The sequence below is a fragment of the Chrysemys picta genome, chromosome 10 (genome assembly GCF_011386835.1).
Source record: "Chrysemys picta bellii isolate R12L10 chromosome 10, ASM1138683v2, whole genome shotgun sequence".
In the NCBI taxonomy this organism is placed as follows: domain Eukaryota; kingdom Metazoa; phylum Chordata; order Testudines; family Emydidae; genus Chrysemys; species Chrysemys picta.
In genome coordinates this window covers 45286570-45307873 of record NC_088800.1, presented here as the reverse complement: position 1 = coordinate 45307873, position 21304 = coordinate 45286570, and the positions used below count along the sequence as shown (strand labels likewise).

The 21304-nt window shown below is 44.1% G+C and overlaps 1 protein-coding gene across 14 annotated transcripts in view; it reads right to left on the bottom strand.

The window, feature by feature from the left end:
• The window catches only part of NEO1 (neogenin 1), a 564730-nt gene that overhangs the window by 175046 nt on the left and 368380 nt on the right, over window positions 1-21304 (bottom strand). For all 14 annotated transcript variants that reach the window (XM_065558583.1, XM_065558591.1, XM_065558584.1 and 11 more), the window contains 2 exons: window positions 5161-5315; window positions 3574-3694 (listed from right to left, as the gene is read on the bottom strand). In XM_065558583.1, coding sequence (XP_065414655.1) covers window positions 3574-3694; window positions 5161-5315 — 276 coding nt within the window. The remainder of the gene's footprint in view (window positions 1-3573; window positions 3695-5160; window positions 5316-21304) is intronic.

The window sequence follows — 21304 nt, the reverse complement described above, 5'->3', positions numbered from 1 at the left end:
TATGGCACCAGTGACCCCTCCCCTCCAAAAATATTAACAGCTTGTTTCCCCTTTAAATTGCCCACTATTTGTTTCAAGGTCTCTGCCACACATAGCTTGTCCTCAGCCACAAGTTTATCAGAATTTCTCGTTAACGCAAAGAAACAAAATCTCATCCACAAAGGGTGATGTTATCAAAGCAAAATATCTAATTTCTGTAATTTGAAATCTGTTTTATATACAGTTTTCTAGTGTACTATAATTGTTAGTGTGCAGTGAACTGCAGCAAATCACTGAATTGCGTCTGTGAAGTGTGAAATTACTGTACATGCACAGAAAATGAAGACTTATTCTATGGCTGATTATCATATATTATACAGATGTTTATTACATCTACAGCAGAAAACACAAGAGCACAATATATTTCAGTTTGAAATCATTCCCCAGCCGGGCCAGCCCACTTCTGCAAGGATATGACCAAAATTGGAAAGATCTAGAGGAAGACAACAAAAAACGAACACCAAGAAAGACTTCCATATAAAGAGTTTAGAAAGATTAAGGCCTTGTCTACACTACAGGGGGAGATCAATCTAAGTAGATCTACTTACCGCGGGGTCCACACTATGCTATGTTGATGGGAGACGCTCTCCTGTTGACTCCCTTTGTGCTTTTCATTCAGGTCAAGTACAGGAGTCGATGGGAGAGCGATCTGCAGTTGATTTAGAGGGTCTAGACCCGCTAAATTGACTGCCTATGCATCAATCACCATGCGTCGATCCCCCAGTAAGTGTAGACAAGCCCAGAGACTACTAGGTTAAAGAGGCAGTGACTAAGAGCTGACATGCAACACAAAATAATGAATGGTAAGGAAGTGGTCAGCTGTACTCCTATTTAACCTCTCTCAATACCAAAGACTTCTCATCCTCACCTTCAAGATCCTGCATAATTCTGCCTTTCCCACTTAGCCAAGCTAATTTCTTATGTTTTCCACATCCCACTTCGGGCCAAAACTGACACTATTGATGCCTTATTGTATTCTGGTTCCTATGACTCCCATCACAGTAGTATCGGTTTGTCCATTTCTCAAGCACTGGCCTATAAACATGGAATGCCCTTTCCATAACTGCTTCATATGGCCTCTAACTTCTCATTTTAATCCTTTTTTAAGAAAGGATTTGAAATTATAAGCCTACTGGAAAGGGAAGCCTCCTAGAAAGGCTTGCCAACCCAGCCAGGAACTTTCCAATGTCACCTTTAGAAGATAGAAGAAACTGAGAGATTGGGAAGGGAAGGAAATTGACTTAGGTATGCACTTTCAATAGGTAAGAAAACTATGCACAGACAGTAAGCAATTTTTTGCCAGTTGTACATTTTTATTTGATTTTTCAAACTTCACAAAGCCAATATTTCTCATCACCAGGAGCCAAATCTGAAGATTTATAAAACAGCTGTTTGAGTTAGCATGCCAAAAAAACCAAAAACCTTTAAGTGTAAAAAATATATATTTTAATATGCACACCAAAACAAAGATTATTACCAGGTCACTATCTTCATGTACTTTAAGACATCCATACACTCCCATTCCTGAAAGTTTACTTCCTCCTTGCCTTTCATTTTATCTGAGATAGTATACAGCTTTAATAGCTTATTTCAATATTATCTCTCTGTGTATAAATGTGATGGCAGGCAGCACATACACCACTTTTCATGAGTTAGAATTTAATATGCACAGCTCACTCATGACTTTGCTCCACCACTCGTTAAGCCATCATTCGCAATGAAGAAAAATTAAATGTACATTATGCTATCAACCTTGTGATTATATGTCAACAAAGAGCAGTATTTAGAACATATAGGTGTTACACATGGAGTGCAATGTTAAAAACATTGCAGGCCACATAACAGAAAAATATAATTTCATAGGTGTACTGTTACACCTGTTATGAGAATCCACCAACACTGCTCCCATAATCCTCTGGCAGCATGCAAAAGAAAGGACAGAGTTGTAAGGCAAAGTCCTCTACTGTAACAGGAGAGATGGCTGGAGCAGGATAGGAGATGAAACAAGCAGCAGAGGAGTGACACCAGGGAGTTAAAGTTGAAAGAGAAGGAGGAAAGCAAAACTCTTGGGAGCTGGGAGGACGTACAAGCCTGGGCAGGGCCTGAATCTAGAACTCAGACATATGAATTATTCAACATTTAAAAAAAAATGAAAATATGGAGTTATCCTTCCATTTCCCAGCTTTTGAGAACTTCTCGATCTGACCTGTGTAGTCATCAGAATCCCTCAAGAAGAGATAAGATTACTTTTAATTTTGTTCCCTAGACACACAGATAGTAGTAAACCATTGTTGGATCTAGATTCCTAATACTGGACAGATGGGGAAATACCATAGTTTATAGCACTAAAGCAGTTGAATCCAGCAGGGGCATTTTTCACTCCAAAATATATAGCAAATTTTGTAAAATACAGAAATGACTTCAACCAGCACTGAAACATACCCACATTGTACAGTATATTCTCTGTATACTGAACACCCAAAATCATGTCTAGCTGTTCTATTTCTGCTAGTATTGCAAGTGCAGTCATACCATGTCTATGGTCCTATCTGAACAATGTCTCTTCTTTAATTTTTCTGAACCCAAAGGAATCCTTTTCTGTGGACAACAGAATGCATAGCAGGTACCTTCCTTGACATAACCAAGAATTCTTACTTCTAAAACAAGACCAGGATCGGACAGGCAATACAAAAGTCAAATAATAGTATGAAACGAATGCTCTCTTGCCTGATGTCTTCCTTCGCCTTCATATCAGTTGTCTCCCCTACCCTCCTAAGACTGATTACCAAAAGTTTTGTGACCTGAGGCTGGAAGAGTTATCCAAGATGATGCCCTAGGATGTTATTTGTACTATTCGGTGTTTCTCGGTACTATTCGGTGAGTATTTCTACTATCATGACAGTAGTTATGCTCCCTTAATACCTAAAATATGTAATATGGGACATAATATGTTTAAATGGTAAGGATGTGAATGTTATTAATGATTTCTCTGATTAGGGCATGATAACAAATATTTATCTTACTCCACAAATGTTCTTTTAAAGAATTCTTTTATCAGTTTACATACGTGATGGAGATTACTTTAAACAAATAAATTCTGACAGGGGAGAATAGCTTCTGAAATTGAAATGAATTTTATCTGAACTAATTCACTTGTATAAAGTTCCATGACTGCGCATTTTTCACTTCTGTAATCCCATTCATCAGTTTCAAATTCAGCTATAGCCACTATATTTTTATCTAGCTGTGCCCTAGTACTATCTTAGTCTGGCTCTGTTGTGTTTTTTTTTTTAAATAAACATTCCAGGATAACATAGTACATTCTCCATATTAAAGGGGAATGGTTTGGGGCTTACTCATTCTTTTCCTATAAAAAACTATTAATGTACAGTAAAAACACTTAACTCAATGACTCATGCTTTAAAAAGGCTTTCTGGTTTAGCTGAGTTGTGGACGTAATGCCTCATGCAGAAAAAGCCCCTTGAAACTGCTTTTCCCCACCTTCTGGCACCATGTTTTTCCAGTTTATCTTACCATGTTCAAGTATTATCAGCTGTGCTCCAGCCTGTGCATTTCCAACATCATTTTCTGCAATGCACTGATAGAATCCTTCATCTGATTTCACAAGACCCAAAACCTGCAGGTTATGCTCCTTCTGGGGGGGGGAAGGCAAAACATTTCATGATGCATTCATTAAAAATGAACTATAAATGCAAGCACATTAGTTTTTAAATGATTACTATGACTTTCTGAGAAAATGCCCACATATTATGGCTATTATAACAACCATGAGCCTGTCCCAGGTAAAGTATCTTTTACTTTGAATTTTCAAATGGCTGCATGAAAAATCAGAACAAAACTATTGTTAATAGGCTATGGAAATCATAACCTGATCCTAACATTCAGAAGTTAAGCATAGGCATGTATACAATCGTGTATCAAATAATTATGTTAGTAAAACTAAAAATGATTGTAAAAGACAGACTGCACACTTGGAAATCAAGTTCTTACCTACACAGTCTTGTAGCCTCCGATTAAACCTTTAAGATACATATCTCAGTAATGAATTTCATTAAACCATACAGAATTACACTTTAAGGTTTGCTCAGCCAAAACTCAGGATTATATCATGAGTAAATCTCTATGGTACATCTTTGTTTGCAATTTTAATTCTTGTGCAGCCAAAATGACTATACAAAACTCAAGCAATCTATGGTCACATATACCTCATGACTTGGCAGTTTTCTACTGTATGAGAAGGACTGATGCTGTTCAAATTCAAACTGATAGATTGTCTTTCTCCAATTAATTCATTACTGTGTATGTCTCACGTAAAATATGTATGCTATAAAGAAACAGACTTTTATAGTGTAAGGAACATAGTGTCTATGCTTTACACTGGATTACACAGCAATAAAGGATTCAAGGAGCCATTTAATGTTTCTGGACCTTAACCACACACTGTAAAAATAGGCAGCTGACCCTATAAAAGAGCATAGCTTATATGTACATACAGTAACTCCTCACTTAAAGTCATCCCGGTTAACATTGTTTCGTTATTTGGTTGCTGATCTATTAGAGAACATACTCGTTTAAAGTCGTGCAACGTTCCGTTATAAGGTTGTTTAGCTCGCCCCGCTCCACCCATCCGCCCAGCATTCCAGCCGGGGAGTGGGATTGAGGTGCGGGGGCTTATCCCATTCAGCCCGCCCGGCATTCCAGCCAGGGAGCAGGCAAGCTCCCGACCCCACTCCCCGGCAGGAGCATGGAGTGGGGCAAGCCCCTGTGCTCCGACCTCACTATGTCCTGCCTCAAGCAAGCTTCACAATCAACATTGGTGAGTACAGTATTAAATAGTTTGTTTAAAATTATTTAAAACTTATACTGTATATGTATATAATGTCTTTTGTCTGACGAAATTTTTTTCCCTGGAACCTACCCCTCCCCCCCCGCCCATTTAGATTAATTCTTATGGGGAAAATGGATTCGCTTAACATCATTTCTCTTAAAGTAGCATTTTTCAGGAACATAACTAAAACGTTAAGCGAGGAGTTACTGTACAAAGGAGGATTAAGGTACAGGTCAACAGGTTGAAATGACTGAAAATGAAAATGTACTTACTACAATTTTGAAGTAGTCACTAGGGATTACCATGTCTCCATTCTTGATCCATTTCACTGTTGGAGTTGGTTTCCCAGTCACTTCACACTCAAAGACAATATCCATAGATTCATGAGCATAAATATTAGCAGGCTGCTTCAGAAATTCAGGTGGAGCTTTACATATAAAGATAGAAGGAGAAAAGTTACTGTTTATCTAGACTTTGGTAATATCATTGGAGTTTTCACTCTCTATATAATAAAACGATACATAAATTATAAGTTGAGCTGGGTGAAATTTTTGGGACAAAGAGTTTACTTGCTGAAAAAAGCAGTTTGGGGTTGACCGGAACTATTTATGTATTTGTGTCAATTTCACCAAGTAGTTTTGATCGAACTGAAAAAGTCTAAATGTTTCAGTAATGTTGAAATTAACCCAATTACTATCTACTGTCACTGGGCCAGCAAGAGAGAGAGAGAGAATTACTCTATTGCCTGCTCGGTAGGGCACCTACTGAGGATGTAGGATGCCCAAGTTCAAGCCCTGCTCTAGTAACTGTCGTTATTTATACAAAGTGGAACAGTTTTAGAGAAGAGATGGAGAAAGCCCCATAACCAGAATATGCCATAGCCCAATGGCAACATCACTCTCTGTAACCTGGCAGATCCAAGTTCAAATCCCTTTCTCCACATCACAGAGAGAGGACTGAACCTAGATCCCCCCCAATCGCAGGTCAGTGTCCTAACCATTGGCGAGGAAGGCACCATGACCACCTCCTCCTCAGTTTTGTAAATCTAGTCCTCCTTTCCTTTTGTCAAAATGCCTGAAAAATCAAAACAGAACTTTTTGGATAGAAACAAATGATTCATTTTGACATTAGCAAATCATTCAGTTTACATTTTTTTTTCTACTTTTCCATTCACCAAAAAGTTATAAAGTCAGTTTTGGTTTCACCCAAACCAAATATTTTTAATTTTTTTTTGGAATGGACAGTTATTAACCCTTTATTCACTCAGCTCTAATTATAAGCAATGCTAAAGAGTACACCAAGCACTGTAAAACAAACAGTAGCAATGTAGACAGGGATTTTCAAAGGAGACTAAAGGAGTTAGGCACCCAACTCCCATTACAGTTCAATGGGAATTGGGCACCTACCTCCTTTAGGCTCCTTTGAAAATTATAGCTATAATTGTCAGTGATCAAGAACAATTAAAGCAAACAGAAAACAATTCTTTAAACTACTTTTAAATTCTAACAGAATGAGAATTATGAATAATAGCAAGAAGTGCATTCCATCGCCAAGGGATATAGATACAAAATGTTCTAGCTACTGCTGTTTCAAGATTATAGTCAGGGCCAATTAAACAGCCAGCTATTTTGAACTGAAGTGATCTGATGGGAATATATGGGAGAAGAAGATGAGTCATATATGATGGAGCTACTCATTAAGAGCCTAAAAATCAAAAGTATTTAAAAATCAATGCAGAATTTAACTGGGGTCCAACAATAAGACTTCTGTTGTTGAGTAATATGTTGCACCCTCTTGTATGCCTGTTAGACAGCTGCATTCTAAATGGAGGCAGTGTGCAGTGGCATAGGGTATCAGGTCTGGTCTATGCTTAAACCTTAAGTCACCACAGCTACGGAACCAAGATGTGAGAAAAATCCACACCCCTGGGTACCAAAGCTATGTCGATCTAACTCTTGATGTAGAAGCAGCTAAGTCGATGGAAGAATGCTTCTTTCAACCTAACTACCATTCAGTGTTTAATTGGTAATGAAAGAGGTACTGCGGCTCAAGCTATTTTTTTTTACCTTCATAACTAACACAGCAAGCCCAGAGGTCCCGGAACTATGAACTGCCAAGCCCAGAGGTGCCGGGGCTCAGCCTGGCAAGCTCTGGCACAAATTAAGCACTGCTACCATTGCTTGTGGAGGTGGTGTTCCTACAACAATGGAAAAATCCCTTCCGTCACTGAAGTCTGCGTCTACACTATGAGGTTACAGCATTATAGCCAGGTCATCGTAGATATACTCCTGCAGCTCCCATAATATAGAGATGGCCTCAGACCAGGAGCTAAGAGACCATTCATGGTTCTGTCATTGACTCGCCATGTGACTTTGGGCAGACCACTTAGAGCTCCATTGTACAATCTTTACACCACATTTAATGGAACTAATCCAATGAGGCAAGTTCTCAGCAACACAAGTAAGTTTGTACAATAGAGCCTTTAAGTTCACTATGCCAAAGTTCTTCCATCTGTAAAATGGGAATAACACCTACTTATCTTTGTAATGGGCTTCAAGATCTGTAGATGAAAAGTACTACATAAATATTTAATAAGTTGCATTTTAGAAATACTGTAAGTCAAGTTGGGCTCCAGAAAACAAAGAATTGTAACTAGTCTATATTAAAGAAGACAATTTGTATAATACAGATTTCTTGTAAACACAAGGTGTAGTTATGCCCAGAATCCTAATGCTTGAAACTCAAGGTGGAACATCACCACCAAATAAACTGAATGAAAAATTAAATTAAATTTACATATCCTAGGGAACAAAAAGACAGATAAACTGACAAAACCAAAAAAAGTAACACATACCTAAAGATTGAAATTTTGTGTCTCTCTCACATTCTTAAAGTACGAATCACCTTGATGTCTTTATGAATAACATGACAACTCAATTTACACAATTTTGTGTCATATCAAACATTTTCTACTCTTTTTTCATCTGCATGCTGTCTCACTTAGATTGTAAGGCAAGAATTAGGTCTTATGTGCCTGTTCAATACCATGAACCTTTATGGCGCTCAAAATAAACAAAAATAAAAAAACAAGGCCAGACCAGCAGACATCGTGTATAACATTGAGCAACCTCACTTGATGCCATATAAATAATATGTTAAAGACAGAAGTACTGTAAAACATGTTTATTTGATGGTAAAGTAAAATATGATGGATCATTCACCCAGAACCAAGTCAGAGAAAGGAGATAAAGTTACATTATTTTTGTGTATCTTTTAGCCAGTACAACTGATCATACCAATTTGGATTCCAGAATAGCATTAGTTAATGGCTGCTGTATACTTGGAAAGAATGTGAAACTCTAGATGCAGGGCTATTTTGCTGACATATGCTAGCAGCGAGAATAGGTGGGTAGTGTTAGGACTGCTCCAGGTCTATAAAATGGTGTGTAGGTCTGACTACAGTAAGAAATGGAGGATGGGTCAGAAGAGACAATGCAGAGATAACCCTAGGAACAGCTAAGCTTGACAAGAAAACATGATTCACCCACGAAAGCTTATACTCCAATACATCTGTTAGTCTATAAGGTGCCCCAGGACTCTTTGTTGCTTTTTACAGATCCAGACTAACACGGCTACCCCTCTGATATAAGAAAACATAGGCAGACCCCAGGGAGAAAGTAATTTAAGACTGTTTCCAATATGTGTTGTATATACTCTCTTTTACAGCAGAGAAGTAATTCCACCTGATTACATATATCAATGGTGGATTAAAATACTCAAATGTAGATGCTTGAAATTCATGTAACAATTCCAAAATTGGCCATATTTTGGAATTTCAAGTAATAAAAGTTATAGAATTTTTTTATAAGTAACACAAGCCTGCTATGGAACAGATTTACTGCTAAGAAACAAGGACCAGCGGACAAGGTATGTCCACACTGCAATTAAACACCCATGGCTGGCCCAGGTCAGCTGACTGGGGCTCATGGGGCTCAGGCTGAGGGGCTTTAAAATTATGGTGTAGATGTTTAGGATCAGGCTGGAGCCTGAGCTCTGAGGCCTCACAAGGGGGGACAATCCCAGAGCCCAGGCTCCAGCCTGAGTCCCAACATCTACCAGGGCCGGCTCCAGGCACCAGCTTCTCAAGCAGGTGCTTGGGGCGGCCACTCCAGAGAGGGGCGGCACGTCCAGGTATTCGGCGGCAATTTGGCGGACGGTCCCTCACTCCGCCTGGGAGTGAAGGACCTCCCTCCGAATTGCCGCCGCAGATCGCAATCGCGGCTCTTTTTTTTGGCTGCTTGGGGCGGCCAAAACCCTGGAGCCGGCCCTGACATCTACACAGCAATTTTACAGCCCCACTGCCCAAGCCCATGAGACTGAGTCAGCTGATCCGGGCCAGCTGGGAATGTTTGTTCGCTGTGTTGACATACCTTAAGTGCGTGTCTACATGGCATTCTGTAGCACACCTCCCAGCTCGGGTCGACAAAATAGGGTGGAGAGGCTCACACTAGTACTCTAAAACTAGCTGTATAGACAGTGTTTTGAAGTCAAAGCTCAGCCTTCAAAGCCCACCCGCCTCCACAGGCTTCAAAGCCCAAGCTGCAACTTCAAAGCACTGTCTATACAGCTAGTTTTAAAGCATTAGTATGAGCCCCACCAGACTGAATCTGTTGACCCGACCTGGGAGGCTCGATACAAAGTGCTACCCCTAAGACTCTTTAGCTTAGTGGCAGAATGAGGAATTGCTTGCAGCAAAACTCTATGAATATCACCTGTTCTGAAGAATGTTCACGCTTGCTTGTTTCTGGTACACACACAGACATAAGAACAATTTGCTTACTTATTTGGCAGCCCTGATTCCCGGGAGAGTCAAAAGCACTCTTTTCCCCTTCACCATTTGTCAAATAAAGTCAATATGTAAGGGCAACAGAGTTTAGGCAAACATCTCACATACTTGACTAGTCAATGGGATTTATTTCCTGCTAAGGAAAGTGAAGGAATGCTAGAACATGTTACATTTCTTCCTAAGAACACAGTTCCATTTTTATTGAAGGCTGTCTGTATGTGAAGGGTTTTTTTATGGTTATCTGGAGACAAGCAACTCTCCAAACACTAACTGTAGCTCTGGCTTATAAATGAAGCAACTTAATAAGGACATAAGAATATGGAAACACTTTGCTATAAAAAGTGACCAGTTTAAGCACTTCTCCCCCATGTCCACTAACCATTTTATTACAAGGTCTTCTCCATTACCTGTGTTTTCATAAAAACTATCATAAAAATGGAAGAAAGTTTCTCCTTGGAAACACAAACACACACACACACACAGCTTTTCTGTTCAAACTTAACTTCATGCATGTTCATTACAGTACAGCCTTTAATTTCACAATCATACATTATTTTTACAACAGGACTCCTGCCTCATTTGATACAATCGCTGTTCAATCTGGGCATGGTGTGAAGCACGGATCTTGCATAATGAAAATAGTATCCAATCACATAAATAGAGGCTACATTGCACACACACAAGGTTGCAAGGACAACTGTAACTTAATAATGTCCTGACTTCTGAACTTCATTTTGTATCATCATCTTTCCTTTTATGCTGTCTGTTTTATGGAATTTCCTAAGGTAAAATAAAATATTTCATTGCATGCAAACCATTTGTTAGACAGAAGCAGAACACTCTGTCCTGAACAATATGTGCATTCAGTGAAGGAAGATTCCATGAAGAACCCCTGCAAATCTTCCATACTCACCTTTACATATTCTAGAAGCAGATATTATTCCTTCCATGCTCTCCCTCCTACATACACATAACTATTCATAGTAGGGAATGAGACAGGACTCCTTTGGAGCACTGTACCCTTGCATACACTGTCACAGAGTAAAGTACACATGAACTTACACATTAAAAATGAAATTCCACTTAACTTTCTTATGCATGCTATTGCGCATCTCAAGTAGAATGCTGAAACATCTAACAAGAGGAAACTTCCACTCTGCTTGTATACATACCTATGAAGTGCCAACGGAACTTCTGCAGATCACAGCCATATAACAAAAATGCGTGTATGTGAAAAGGACATTTTAAGAAGTCATTATCACTTGGCCAGATCAAAGCTGGTTTTCACCAGACCCTCATAAGGCATATCTATGATCCTGGAATTATGTCCCTGCCAAACTTCAAGTTCCTACTATCTCCTCTTTAGGCACTGACAACTGGTCAAAAGAAAGATTGCAATATTTTAAAAAATAATTGCAAAAGTTTACTTATTTCCCCTCCACTCTCTGTTCTCAAAAATTCCACATTTAGGAGTAAAGTCAGAACTCTTGCTAATAAGTTTAGAAATCTGCAACAAGGACTATAACAGGGTCAACTGCTTCTCGAGTGCCCCCACCTCAGTTTCCCCTCTTGGATTGTTCTGTGTGATGGGACACTAGATGGGGTTACTACAGATGAGTTACAACAGAGAATTCCTCCCCAGGTGTCTGGTGGTGGGTCTTGCCCACATGCTCAGGGTCTGACTGCCATATTTGGGGTCAGAAGGGAATGTTCCCCTGGATTTGGCAGAGACCTGGGGGTGTTTTTTCCCCTTCCTCTGCAGTATGGGGCATGGGACACTTGCAAGTTTAATCTGGTGTAACTTTAAGTCTTTAAACCATGATTTGAGGACTTCAGTAGCTCAGCCAGAGGGTAGGGGTCTATTACAGGAGTGGGTGGGTGAGGTTCTGTGGCCTGCAATGTGCAGGAGGTCAGACTAGATGATTACAATGGTCCCTTCTGACTTTGTACTTTTGTCCATTCACATCCCTTCTTGGGTTATACTTTATTAAATTAACAAACATTCAAAATAAAATGTTCAAGTCCATCCAAAAGTCCACACAAAGATTTCTCTTCATTCTCCCTGGCCGCCTTCCAGGGACCTTTCCTTTTTGGCAGGCCACTCCCAGGCCCTACCTGGCTGGAGTCTCAACCCTCACTCCCAGGATTCTCTCATAGAGCCTGCTCACTCCTAGCAGTCTCTAATCCCTGAGCATTCCCCCTTCATTGTAGTCTTCTGCTTGTAGTCTTTACTGGGTAATTACTCTGATCTCTCCCAGGTATGGCTCATTCTGTAATCAGGGCTGGCTAGCCCCAGCCCTTAAGGGGCAAGCCACCCTGTTGCAAGGATTAAGTGCTATTTACATTTACATCCAAACACGATACAAGATTCTATTACACCACTGTTAGACTTCCTAGCAGGTGGGGATATTATAGGTTAATTCCATATGTTATTTGAGCAAAGATTGCCAATTGTGCTGAACTGTGTAGTGGCTTTCTAATAAGGACAAAATTCCAGTAGTAACTATGAGACCTAAATCTCAATAGCACTTTTGCCCATCTATGATCCCAGTTAACGAACAAGTACATTCAAACATCTTGCTATTTAGGCAACTAGGGGCTGGAAGCATCACCAAAGACACATAGTTGGTCTTCCTATTTCAAGAGAAGTGTGAGCAATGTCCACTGTCATCTATTCCCCAACAGCTAGTTATAGATGTCACAATCTTGCAAGTAAAGACTGCATATTATTGGCAGAACATTACTACAAAGCTTTGGGAAAACTTATATATATTTATCAGGACTAAACAGGCAGGAAATATATCCAAGGTTACTTACAAAGGCAGGAAAGGGAGCAAAAGAAAGGCTTGGGAATGAAAGTCAATAGTCAAAAGGTGTGTGTAGGGATGGAGGGATGGAAAACTGAAAGGTTGCCCCAATATTTTCAAGACAGAAAATATGTGAAACAAACAGAGCTGGGACTATTCTTCCAATTCCACCTACAAGACAGAACACAACCCCTACAGTTTGAAATGTTAATGCATAATTTCATCAAATTACCTCTAGGAGCAGTGTGGTCCCTCTAAGTCAGGGCAGTACACACAAGTAGGGGGAAATGTAAATTAAATCTTGGGGGAGACTATCACAAAAATGGATGTCAAACTGTGTGTGCTGTAACCTACTCCCATGTAATCTTTGTTTAAGAGACTAGAGTTGGAATCTTTGTCTCTTTCAAATAAGAAGTGCTCTTCTACGCTACGGGGCAAAAGCCAAGTTGTTCACAAATGTTTAATATGGAAAATGTACATTTCATTTTCAGTTATTTTCTTTTTAATGATTTAAAAATAATGCCTTTAAAATGTGCTCTTTTACAGTTTAACTACTTCATTGTTTAGCATTCACACTGATTAAACACAACATAAATGCAGATGTTTGTGGTAGAGAAGTTAAATTGATAACCAGAGAGCAAATGAGCCAATTACCATATAAAATAAGATTTGTAATGGAAGATTATGTGTTTCGTTACCAAATAGACAATTAAACTTCAAAGCAGCCTTGGCAGCTCTGCTTTCCCTCCCTCTCCCTCCTAATGTCATTATCCACGCAAGGAACAATTTTAATTGCTAAATGCTTATGCAGAATTTCACATGCAGAATATTATACTTGCAACATCCCTATTCATGGGCTCCATTTAATTCCTTCACTATTTTGGAGCTATTTTAAACTTTTTAATGTTTAAACACTGATACCTAGTGATCTCCAATGGAAACCAGTGTTTAGCAACAGTGCAACTTCAGCACTTCATTGTTTCCTTACCGTGCTAAGCTAGATAGAATTCTATATTTGACTTGATAGTACTTGTATTTGCATAATCTGTGGATTCACTTTTAGATGTTCAAAGATTAGGAATGGACGTCCCTCATAATTACAATGACGGGAATAAAGAAGTGTTGTTTACTGTAAGCTTTGCATTATGGTTTCTTTAAGTACCTTTTCATAGCTTTGCAACTCTTTTACCAATGTTTGGAGCAGGAAGATTGAATAGCCTCAACAGGTAGCAGCTTGATTAAGGTCTGCTATGAAGTCAGCCACATGCACTGCCTCCAATGAGTGAGAGAACCAATTATATTTAGTCCCTCCCCAAAATCCCCAGATGAGCTTTCCTTTCATTGTCATACCAAATCACTCCTTTTCCCCAACAACAACAACAAAAATATCCAAGTTTCTTTTTTTTCCCAATCTCATTTCAAATTTGCAGCTCAGGCTGGAGGGAAGAATTAATGTAGTACTTCAAACTTTTAAGCACCATTTGGCATAATAACTAATCAAAAGTTGTGTATCTTAGTTGTGAATACAATTAATTATCCATATATGAATCAAATTAGTGGCATACAAAATATGAGTGAGGTAGGACCTGAAAATACATTTTAAAATGTTTTAGGCCTTATTCATAGCTCAGTCTAATAGTGTTTATTTGAAAATTTGATGCCTTCACTAAAAGTAAAACATATTAATCTCTACAAGATTTTATTCATTTATGTGAATATTTATTTCCACAAAGGGCAATCATCTGAAAGATCTGAGTACAAACTTACACAGCAAAGCAGTCTGGTCTCGTTTTAGGCAAGCAGCAGAACCCACCAATTAGACTGACTTAATGTATCTCTCTACACACATATACGTCATATATCACTTGAAATCTTATTAGGTCTACTTTAAGATGAGGTATGACGTGGAGCTGTCAAGTGGTGCTGTTATTATAGAAACAGGGATAAGCAATGACATCATCAACACATAAAAAAATGACCACTTTGAACCATTTGCATTCGTTTGTTAGTTTAATTAGTCTACATATTATTTCATGATATAAAATTGGATTTCTTTGGGATCTCAAACCATCACAACAACAATCTCTAGGGTAAAACAAACCTAATAATAAATTTCTAAAGGTATCATTGAAATATAATAGTGCTGGTGACATTTCTAGTTGTTATCATCATCTTGTTCATCCTTAATACCTCTGTTGAGAATGCATGGGTCACCACAGTCCTCATTCCCTGAACAGAACTGTGTACATGCCAAGGCAAGATTGTTCTGACAACAGACACAGTTGATTGGGAAGCAACCCCTATGGGTACAGGCACAAACGAAGTTTTGAAGAAGCTCAGATGCCATACAGGAAGTAGTTCATCATCCATATTTTTCCATCCATGTTGTAATGGTGATCCAGTATTTCATTTACCTATGTTCAAAGACATCCAAATTTTTGTTTGCCAAGATGCTCTTTTGACATGCTCTTCAAAACTGTCCTCACATGGTGAGAGTTTGTCCAGTAAATTGATGGCTTTTTGATGGCTAGATTCAGGTGCAAGCAATACAGGTCTCTGAGACTCCTTTTCTTTCTCATTCTGGTCATGTAACACTGCTACCAACTTTCCTGCTGCAGAAATGATCGCTTGTCTGTCTCTCCCCCCCAATTTGGCAAGATCTCTGCAGCAGTAAGCTTAACTGTTTTGGCAATATTAAATTACAGATTTTTCCCAGTACCAAATAGGGATGACACAGAGTCACGGAGTCACATCTTGTTAACACATGTACAGCAGAAAGTATGTTGCAGATGTCAAGAGTGTGTCACAAATTGTATGCACAGCTCACTTACAGCACCATTTGATAGCTCCACATCACACCTTGTCTAAATGTACATAAAATAAGCTTCAAATGATCTAGGATGTGGGTGTGGACAGGCTGGGTACATTAAACTCTGAAATTATGGCCCTTTTTGGAGAATTGCCGCATGCCTATTTACAAAAAAAGATGGTTACTCACCGTTGTAACTGTTGTTCTTCGAGATGTGTTGCTCATATCCATTCCATTAGGTGTGCGCGCGCCGCGTGCACGATCGTCGGAAAATTTTCTACCCTAGCAACACCGGCGGGTCGGCTGTGGAGCCCCCTAGAGTGGCGCCTTCATGGCGCTGAATATATACCCCAGCCGACCTGGCGCCCCCTCAGTTCCTTCTTGCCGGCTACTCCGACAGTGGGGAAGGGGGGCGGGTTTGGAATGGATATGAGCAACACATCTCGAAGAACAACAGTTACAACGGTGAGTAACCGTCTTTTCTTCTTCGAGTGCTTGCTCATATCCATTCCATTAGGTGACTCCCAAGCCCAACTTAGGTGGTGGGGTCGGAGTGAGACATTGCTGTGTGCAAAACCGCTGATCCGAAGGCAGCATCGTCCCTGGACTGCTGCACTAGTGCATAGTGAGCTGTAAACGTGTGGACTGATGACCAAACCGCTGCTCTACAAATGTCCTGGATCGTAACTTGCGCCAGGAAAGCAGTCGAGGAAGCTTGGGCCCTCGTGGAGTGAGCGGTGAGGTGTGGTGCTGAGACACCTGCCAGGTCATAGCAAGTCCGGATGCAAGACGTAATCCAGGAGGATAGGTGTTGTGAGGAGACCGGTGAGCCTTTCATTTGGTCGGCCACTGCAACGAAGAGTTGCGTCGTCTTTCTAAATTGCCTTGTGCGGTCAATATAGAAGGCCAGGGCCCTGCGTACGTCCAGAGAATGCAAACGTTGATCCTGGCGAGTAGCATGTGGTTTAGGATGAAAGACCGGGAGAAATATATCCTGGTTGATTTGAAATGGAGAAACCACCTTAGGGAGAAAGGCAGGATGTGGACGAAGCTGCACTTTATCCTTATGGAAAACTGTGTAAGGGGCTCGGATGTAAGCGCCCTGAGTTCAGAAACGCGCCTTGCTGAGGTGATGGCTACGAGGAAGGCTGTCTTCCAGGATAGGTACAAAAGTGAACAGGTGGCCAGTGGCTCGAATGGAGGACCTGTGAGCTTGGAGAGAACCAGGTTGAGGTCCCACGTCGGAACGGGCTGACGTTGTTGTGGGTACATCCGGTCTAAGCCCTTGAGGAATCTAACGACCATCGGGTTAGAGAATACCGAGGACGCGAGTTCTCCTGGGTGAAAGGCTGATATAGCGGCCAGGTGAACTCTAATTGAAGATATCGCCAACCCTTGCTGTTTTAGGGAGAGGAGATATTCCAATATGAGAGGAATAAGTGCCTGTAACGGGGACGTGGCTCGTTGTTCGCACCAACAGGAGAACCGCTTCCACTTGGCCAAGTATGTGGTCCGTGTTGAAGGCTTTCTACTGCTCAGCAGAATCTGTTGGACCGAGAGTGAGCATTGTTGCTCTGCATGGGTGAACCATGGAGCAGCCACGCCGTGAGGTGAAGAGATTGCAGGTCGGGGTGACGCAGCCGGCCGTGGTCCTGAGAGATGAGATCCGGACATAATGGAAGCGGGATCGGTGTCTGAACCGAGAGTTCCAACAGTGTGGTGTACCAATGTTGTCTCGGCCACGCTGGAGCGACCAGAATTACCTGTGCCTGGTCTCTGCGCAATTTGAGCAGTACCTTGTGGACCAGAGGAAACGGAGGGAAGGCATAAAACAGGTGGTCTTTCCAGGGAAGGAGAAACGCATCCGAGAGGGAGCCCGGAGCTCGACCTTGCAGGGAGCAGAACACGTGGCACTTCCTGTTGTCTCGAGATGCAAACAGGTCTATCTGGGGAAACCCCCACTTCTGGAAAACGGAATGTATGATGTCCGGACGGATAGACCACTCGTGCGTCTGAAAGGACCTGCTGAGTCGGTCCGCTAAAGTGTTCTGGACTCCAGGGAGGAACGATGCCGTGAGATGGATTGAGTGGGCGATGCAGAAGTCCCACAGGCGAATGGCCTCTTGGCATAGAATTGACGAACGTGCTCCTCCTTGCTTGTTGATGTAAAACATGGCCGTGGTGTTGTCGATGAGAACTAACACACAGCGGCCACGTAGGAGATTGAGAAATGCCTGGCACGCCAGGCGCACCGCCATCAGTTCCCGAACATTGATGTGTAGGGCTAGCTGAGGTGCAGTCCACAGGCCCTGGGTATGGTGCTCGTTGAGATGGGCGCCCCAACCCAGAGATGAAGCGTCTGTGACCAGGTGCAGAGAGGGTTGTGGGGCGTGAAACGGCATCCCCTCGCAAACCACATTGTGATCTAGCCACCAGGTGAGGGAGGTCAGGACCGAGTTCGGGACCGTGACCACCGTGTTCAGGCTGTCCCGATGTGGGCGGTATATCGATGACACCCAGGTCTGGAGTGGGCAAAGCCGAAGTCTGGCATGCCTGGTTACGTACGTGCAGGAAGCCATGTGACCCAGCAGGGTAAGGCACGACCTCACCGTGGTAGTTGGGAAGGCCTTGAGCCCTTGAATGAGGCTCGTGATGGTGCAAAAGCGGTTGTCTGGCAGGATGGCTTGTGCACGTCTGGAGTCTAGAACTGCGCCGATGAATTCTATTCTCTGGGTAGGTTCTAGAGTGGATTTGTCCTTGTTGAGTAGGATGCCCAACTCGTTGAATGTGTGCACTATTATGTGGACGTGAGCACGAACTTGCTCTTTGATGCGACCGCGTACCAGCCAGTCGTCTAGGTACGGGAACACCTGTATCCCTTGCCGACGAAGGTACGCTGCCACGACAGCCATACATTTCGTGAACACTCTTGGGGCCGAGGATAGGCCGAAGGGAAGGACTGCAAATTGGTAGTGCACCGTGCTTACCACGAATCGCAGGAAGTGTCTGTGAGGCGGGTAAATTGCGATGTGAAAGTATGCGTCTTTCATGTCGAGGGCGGCGAACCAGTCTCCAGGATCGAGGGAAGGGATAATGGCCCCCAAAGAGACCATGCGGAACTTCAACTTTACTACGAATTTGTTGAGTCCGCGCAAGTCCAAGATGGGTCGCAGACCTCCTTTGGACTTGGGGATCAGGAAGTAACGGGAATAAAATCCCCTGCCCCTTAACTCTACTGGAACCTCCTCTATGGCCCCCATAGCAAGGAGCGTAGAAACTTCCTGTATAAGAAGTTGCTTGTGAGAAGGGTCCCTGAAGAGGGACGGGGAAGGGGGGGAGGAGGGGGGGATTGAAGAAAACTGGATAGCGTATCCCCTGTCCACCGTGTGAAGGACCCAACGGTCCGAAGTTATAAGGGACCAAGCACGGTGGAAATGGGAAAGGCGATCCCGAAAGGAGGGGGCTGGATCCTGGGGGATGACTGGGGCGCCGTCCTCGACCGCACCTTCAAAAGTTCTGCCTGGGGCCTGAAGGTGGTCTAGGTGGCCCCTGGTTCTGACCGGGTTGAGGGCCGGTCCACCTTCTTCTACCACCTCGCCCTCGCCTCCGGGCCGAGTCCTGTCTCTGACGAGGCGGGGGGGGGGGGGGGGGGGGTAGAAGCGCTGAGGCTGCGGCCTAAATGGCCTGCGCTGAGGGCCCGCAACATGCATCCCCAGGGAACGCATGATTGTCCTGGAGTCCTTGAGGCTCTGCAGGCGAGAGTCCGTTTTCTCTGAAAACAACCCTTGTCCTTCGAAGGGCAGATCCTGCAGGGTTTGCTGCAGTTCCTGAGGCAACCCCGAAACCTGGAGCCAGGAGATCCTCCGCATAGCGATACCTGAGGCCAGGGTTCTCGCAGCAGAGTCCGCTATGTCTAAGGAGGCCTGTAAGGAGGTCTGAGCCACCTTCTTACCCTCCTCTACCAGGGCTCCAAACTCCTCCCTGGACTCTTGGGGAACCAATTCCTTGAACTTCCCCATAGAGTTCCAGGAGTTAAAGTTGTAGCGGCTCAAGAGCGCCTGCTGGTTAGCCGCTCTAAGTTGCAGCCCTCCGGCTGAATAAACTTTACGGCCAAACAAATCGAGGCGCTTAGCCTCCTTCGATTTGGGCGCTGCGGCCTGCTGACCGTAGCGCTCCCTTGCGTTCACTGATGCCACCACCAGTGAGCACGGCTGGGGGTGGGTATACAAGTACCCGTAGTCTTTGGACGGAACAAAGTATTTCCTTTCCACCCCTCTCGCTGTGGGTGGGATAGAGGCAGGAGTTTGCCATATCATAGTCGCATTCGCTTGTATCGTGCGGATCAGGGGTAACGCCACCCTCGATGGGGCATCCGCTGCGAGGATATTCACGATGGGGTCCTGCACCTCCACTATCTCCTCCGCCTGCAGGTCCATATTACGGGCCACCCTACGCAGGAGATCCTGGTGAGCCCGAAGATCTATTGGAGGTGGACCCGTGCACGATGTGCCCGCCACTGCCTCATCCGGAGAGGAAGAGGAAGATGCCTCCGGTGGTACAGGATCCAAGGGAGGGTCCTGGTCTCCCTGCTCCTGGGCCGGAGCATCACCTGCGCTTGGGTCCAGGACGTCAGGTGGTGCGGGCACGGAAGCCTCCATGCCCCCTGGCGGAGGCCGAGAGATTGTGGACTCCGGGGCCCTTCTAACGGAGTGACCCGAACGAGAGGTCGAAGCTATTGGAGCCCCTTGCGCCTGATGGTACGTCCACGGGGTCCAGAACGACCAGTGAGATGGGCCATGAGTATGGTCCTCTGTTATCTCCTGCCAATGGCCCGAGTCCTGTTCCTCGGCTTGCCCCTGAGGGGGGTATGCCGATCTCGATAGGTCCTCAGAGGAGCGAGACACCGATCTCGATGGCCATGGCGGTGCCGAGAGCGTCGAGACAAATCCCGTGGGCTGCGGTGCCGCACGGTGCCGGTCCGGAGATGTTCCATCTCTACGCTGTGCCGGCGATCGGTGCCGGGACCTCGACCGGTGCCGATGACCTCGTCGGTGCCGGGAGTTGGATCTGGACCTCGACGACGACCTGGAGTAGGCCCGGTACCGGGAGCGGCCTCTCGACGTCGAGCGTCGACTGTAGCGGTGCCGAGAACTACGTCTCGATGTTGATCGGTGCCGACGATCATAACGGTGCCGAGACGTAGAGCGGTGCCGCGACGAAGATCTTGGCCGCGAGTACGACCGGTGCCGAGGTGATATTCGGCGCCGGGACTGCGAGCGGCGTGGGGACCTGCTTCGGGACCTGGACCGGTGCCGTGGTTCCAGCCCTTGCGATGGAGGGCGCATCAAGGCAGGTTTCCCCTTAGACTGGACCGGACGAGTCAACGGTGCCTGCGGTGCCGGTGGTTGCGGTGCCGGCTCCGTGAGAGCTATTAAGTCTCTCGCCGCCGCGAAGGTCTCTGGAGTCGACGGGAGGCACTGTATCACTGCCGGTCTCGGCGGAGACGCTATCTGCACCGGACTCAACGGCCTCGGCGCCGGAGTCGACGGTGCTGGAGGCACCTGTTTCCGGTGCTCCACAGGCGGACGCGGCTCTACCCCCGGCACTGGGGGAGCCGGCGTCTTCGGCACGGAGGTCCCCGTCTTATGGGCTTTTTTATGCCCCGGGGATAATGACCGGCGCCGAGGCACTTGTTGTGCTTGCGGTGCCGACGAGGTCCGGTGCCGGGGAGGCTTGTCCGACGCCACTCGCGTGGTCGGCATGGCCGGTGCCGCCGGGGCACTGCGCACCGAGGTGCTAGGTGCCGGGGCCTGACTCGTTGAAGGAACGTCCGGACTAAGTGCCGCCTCCATAAGGAGTTGCCGGAGCCGAAAGTCCCGCTCCTTCTTGGTCCTTGGTCTGAAGGCCTTACAGATCTTGCACTTATCTGTTTGATGGGACTCTCCCAGGCACTT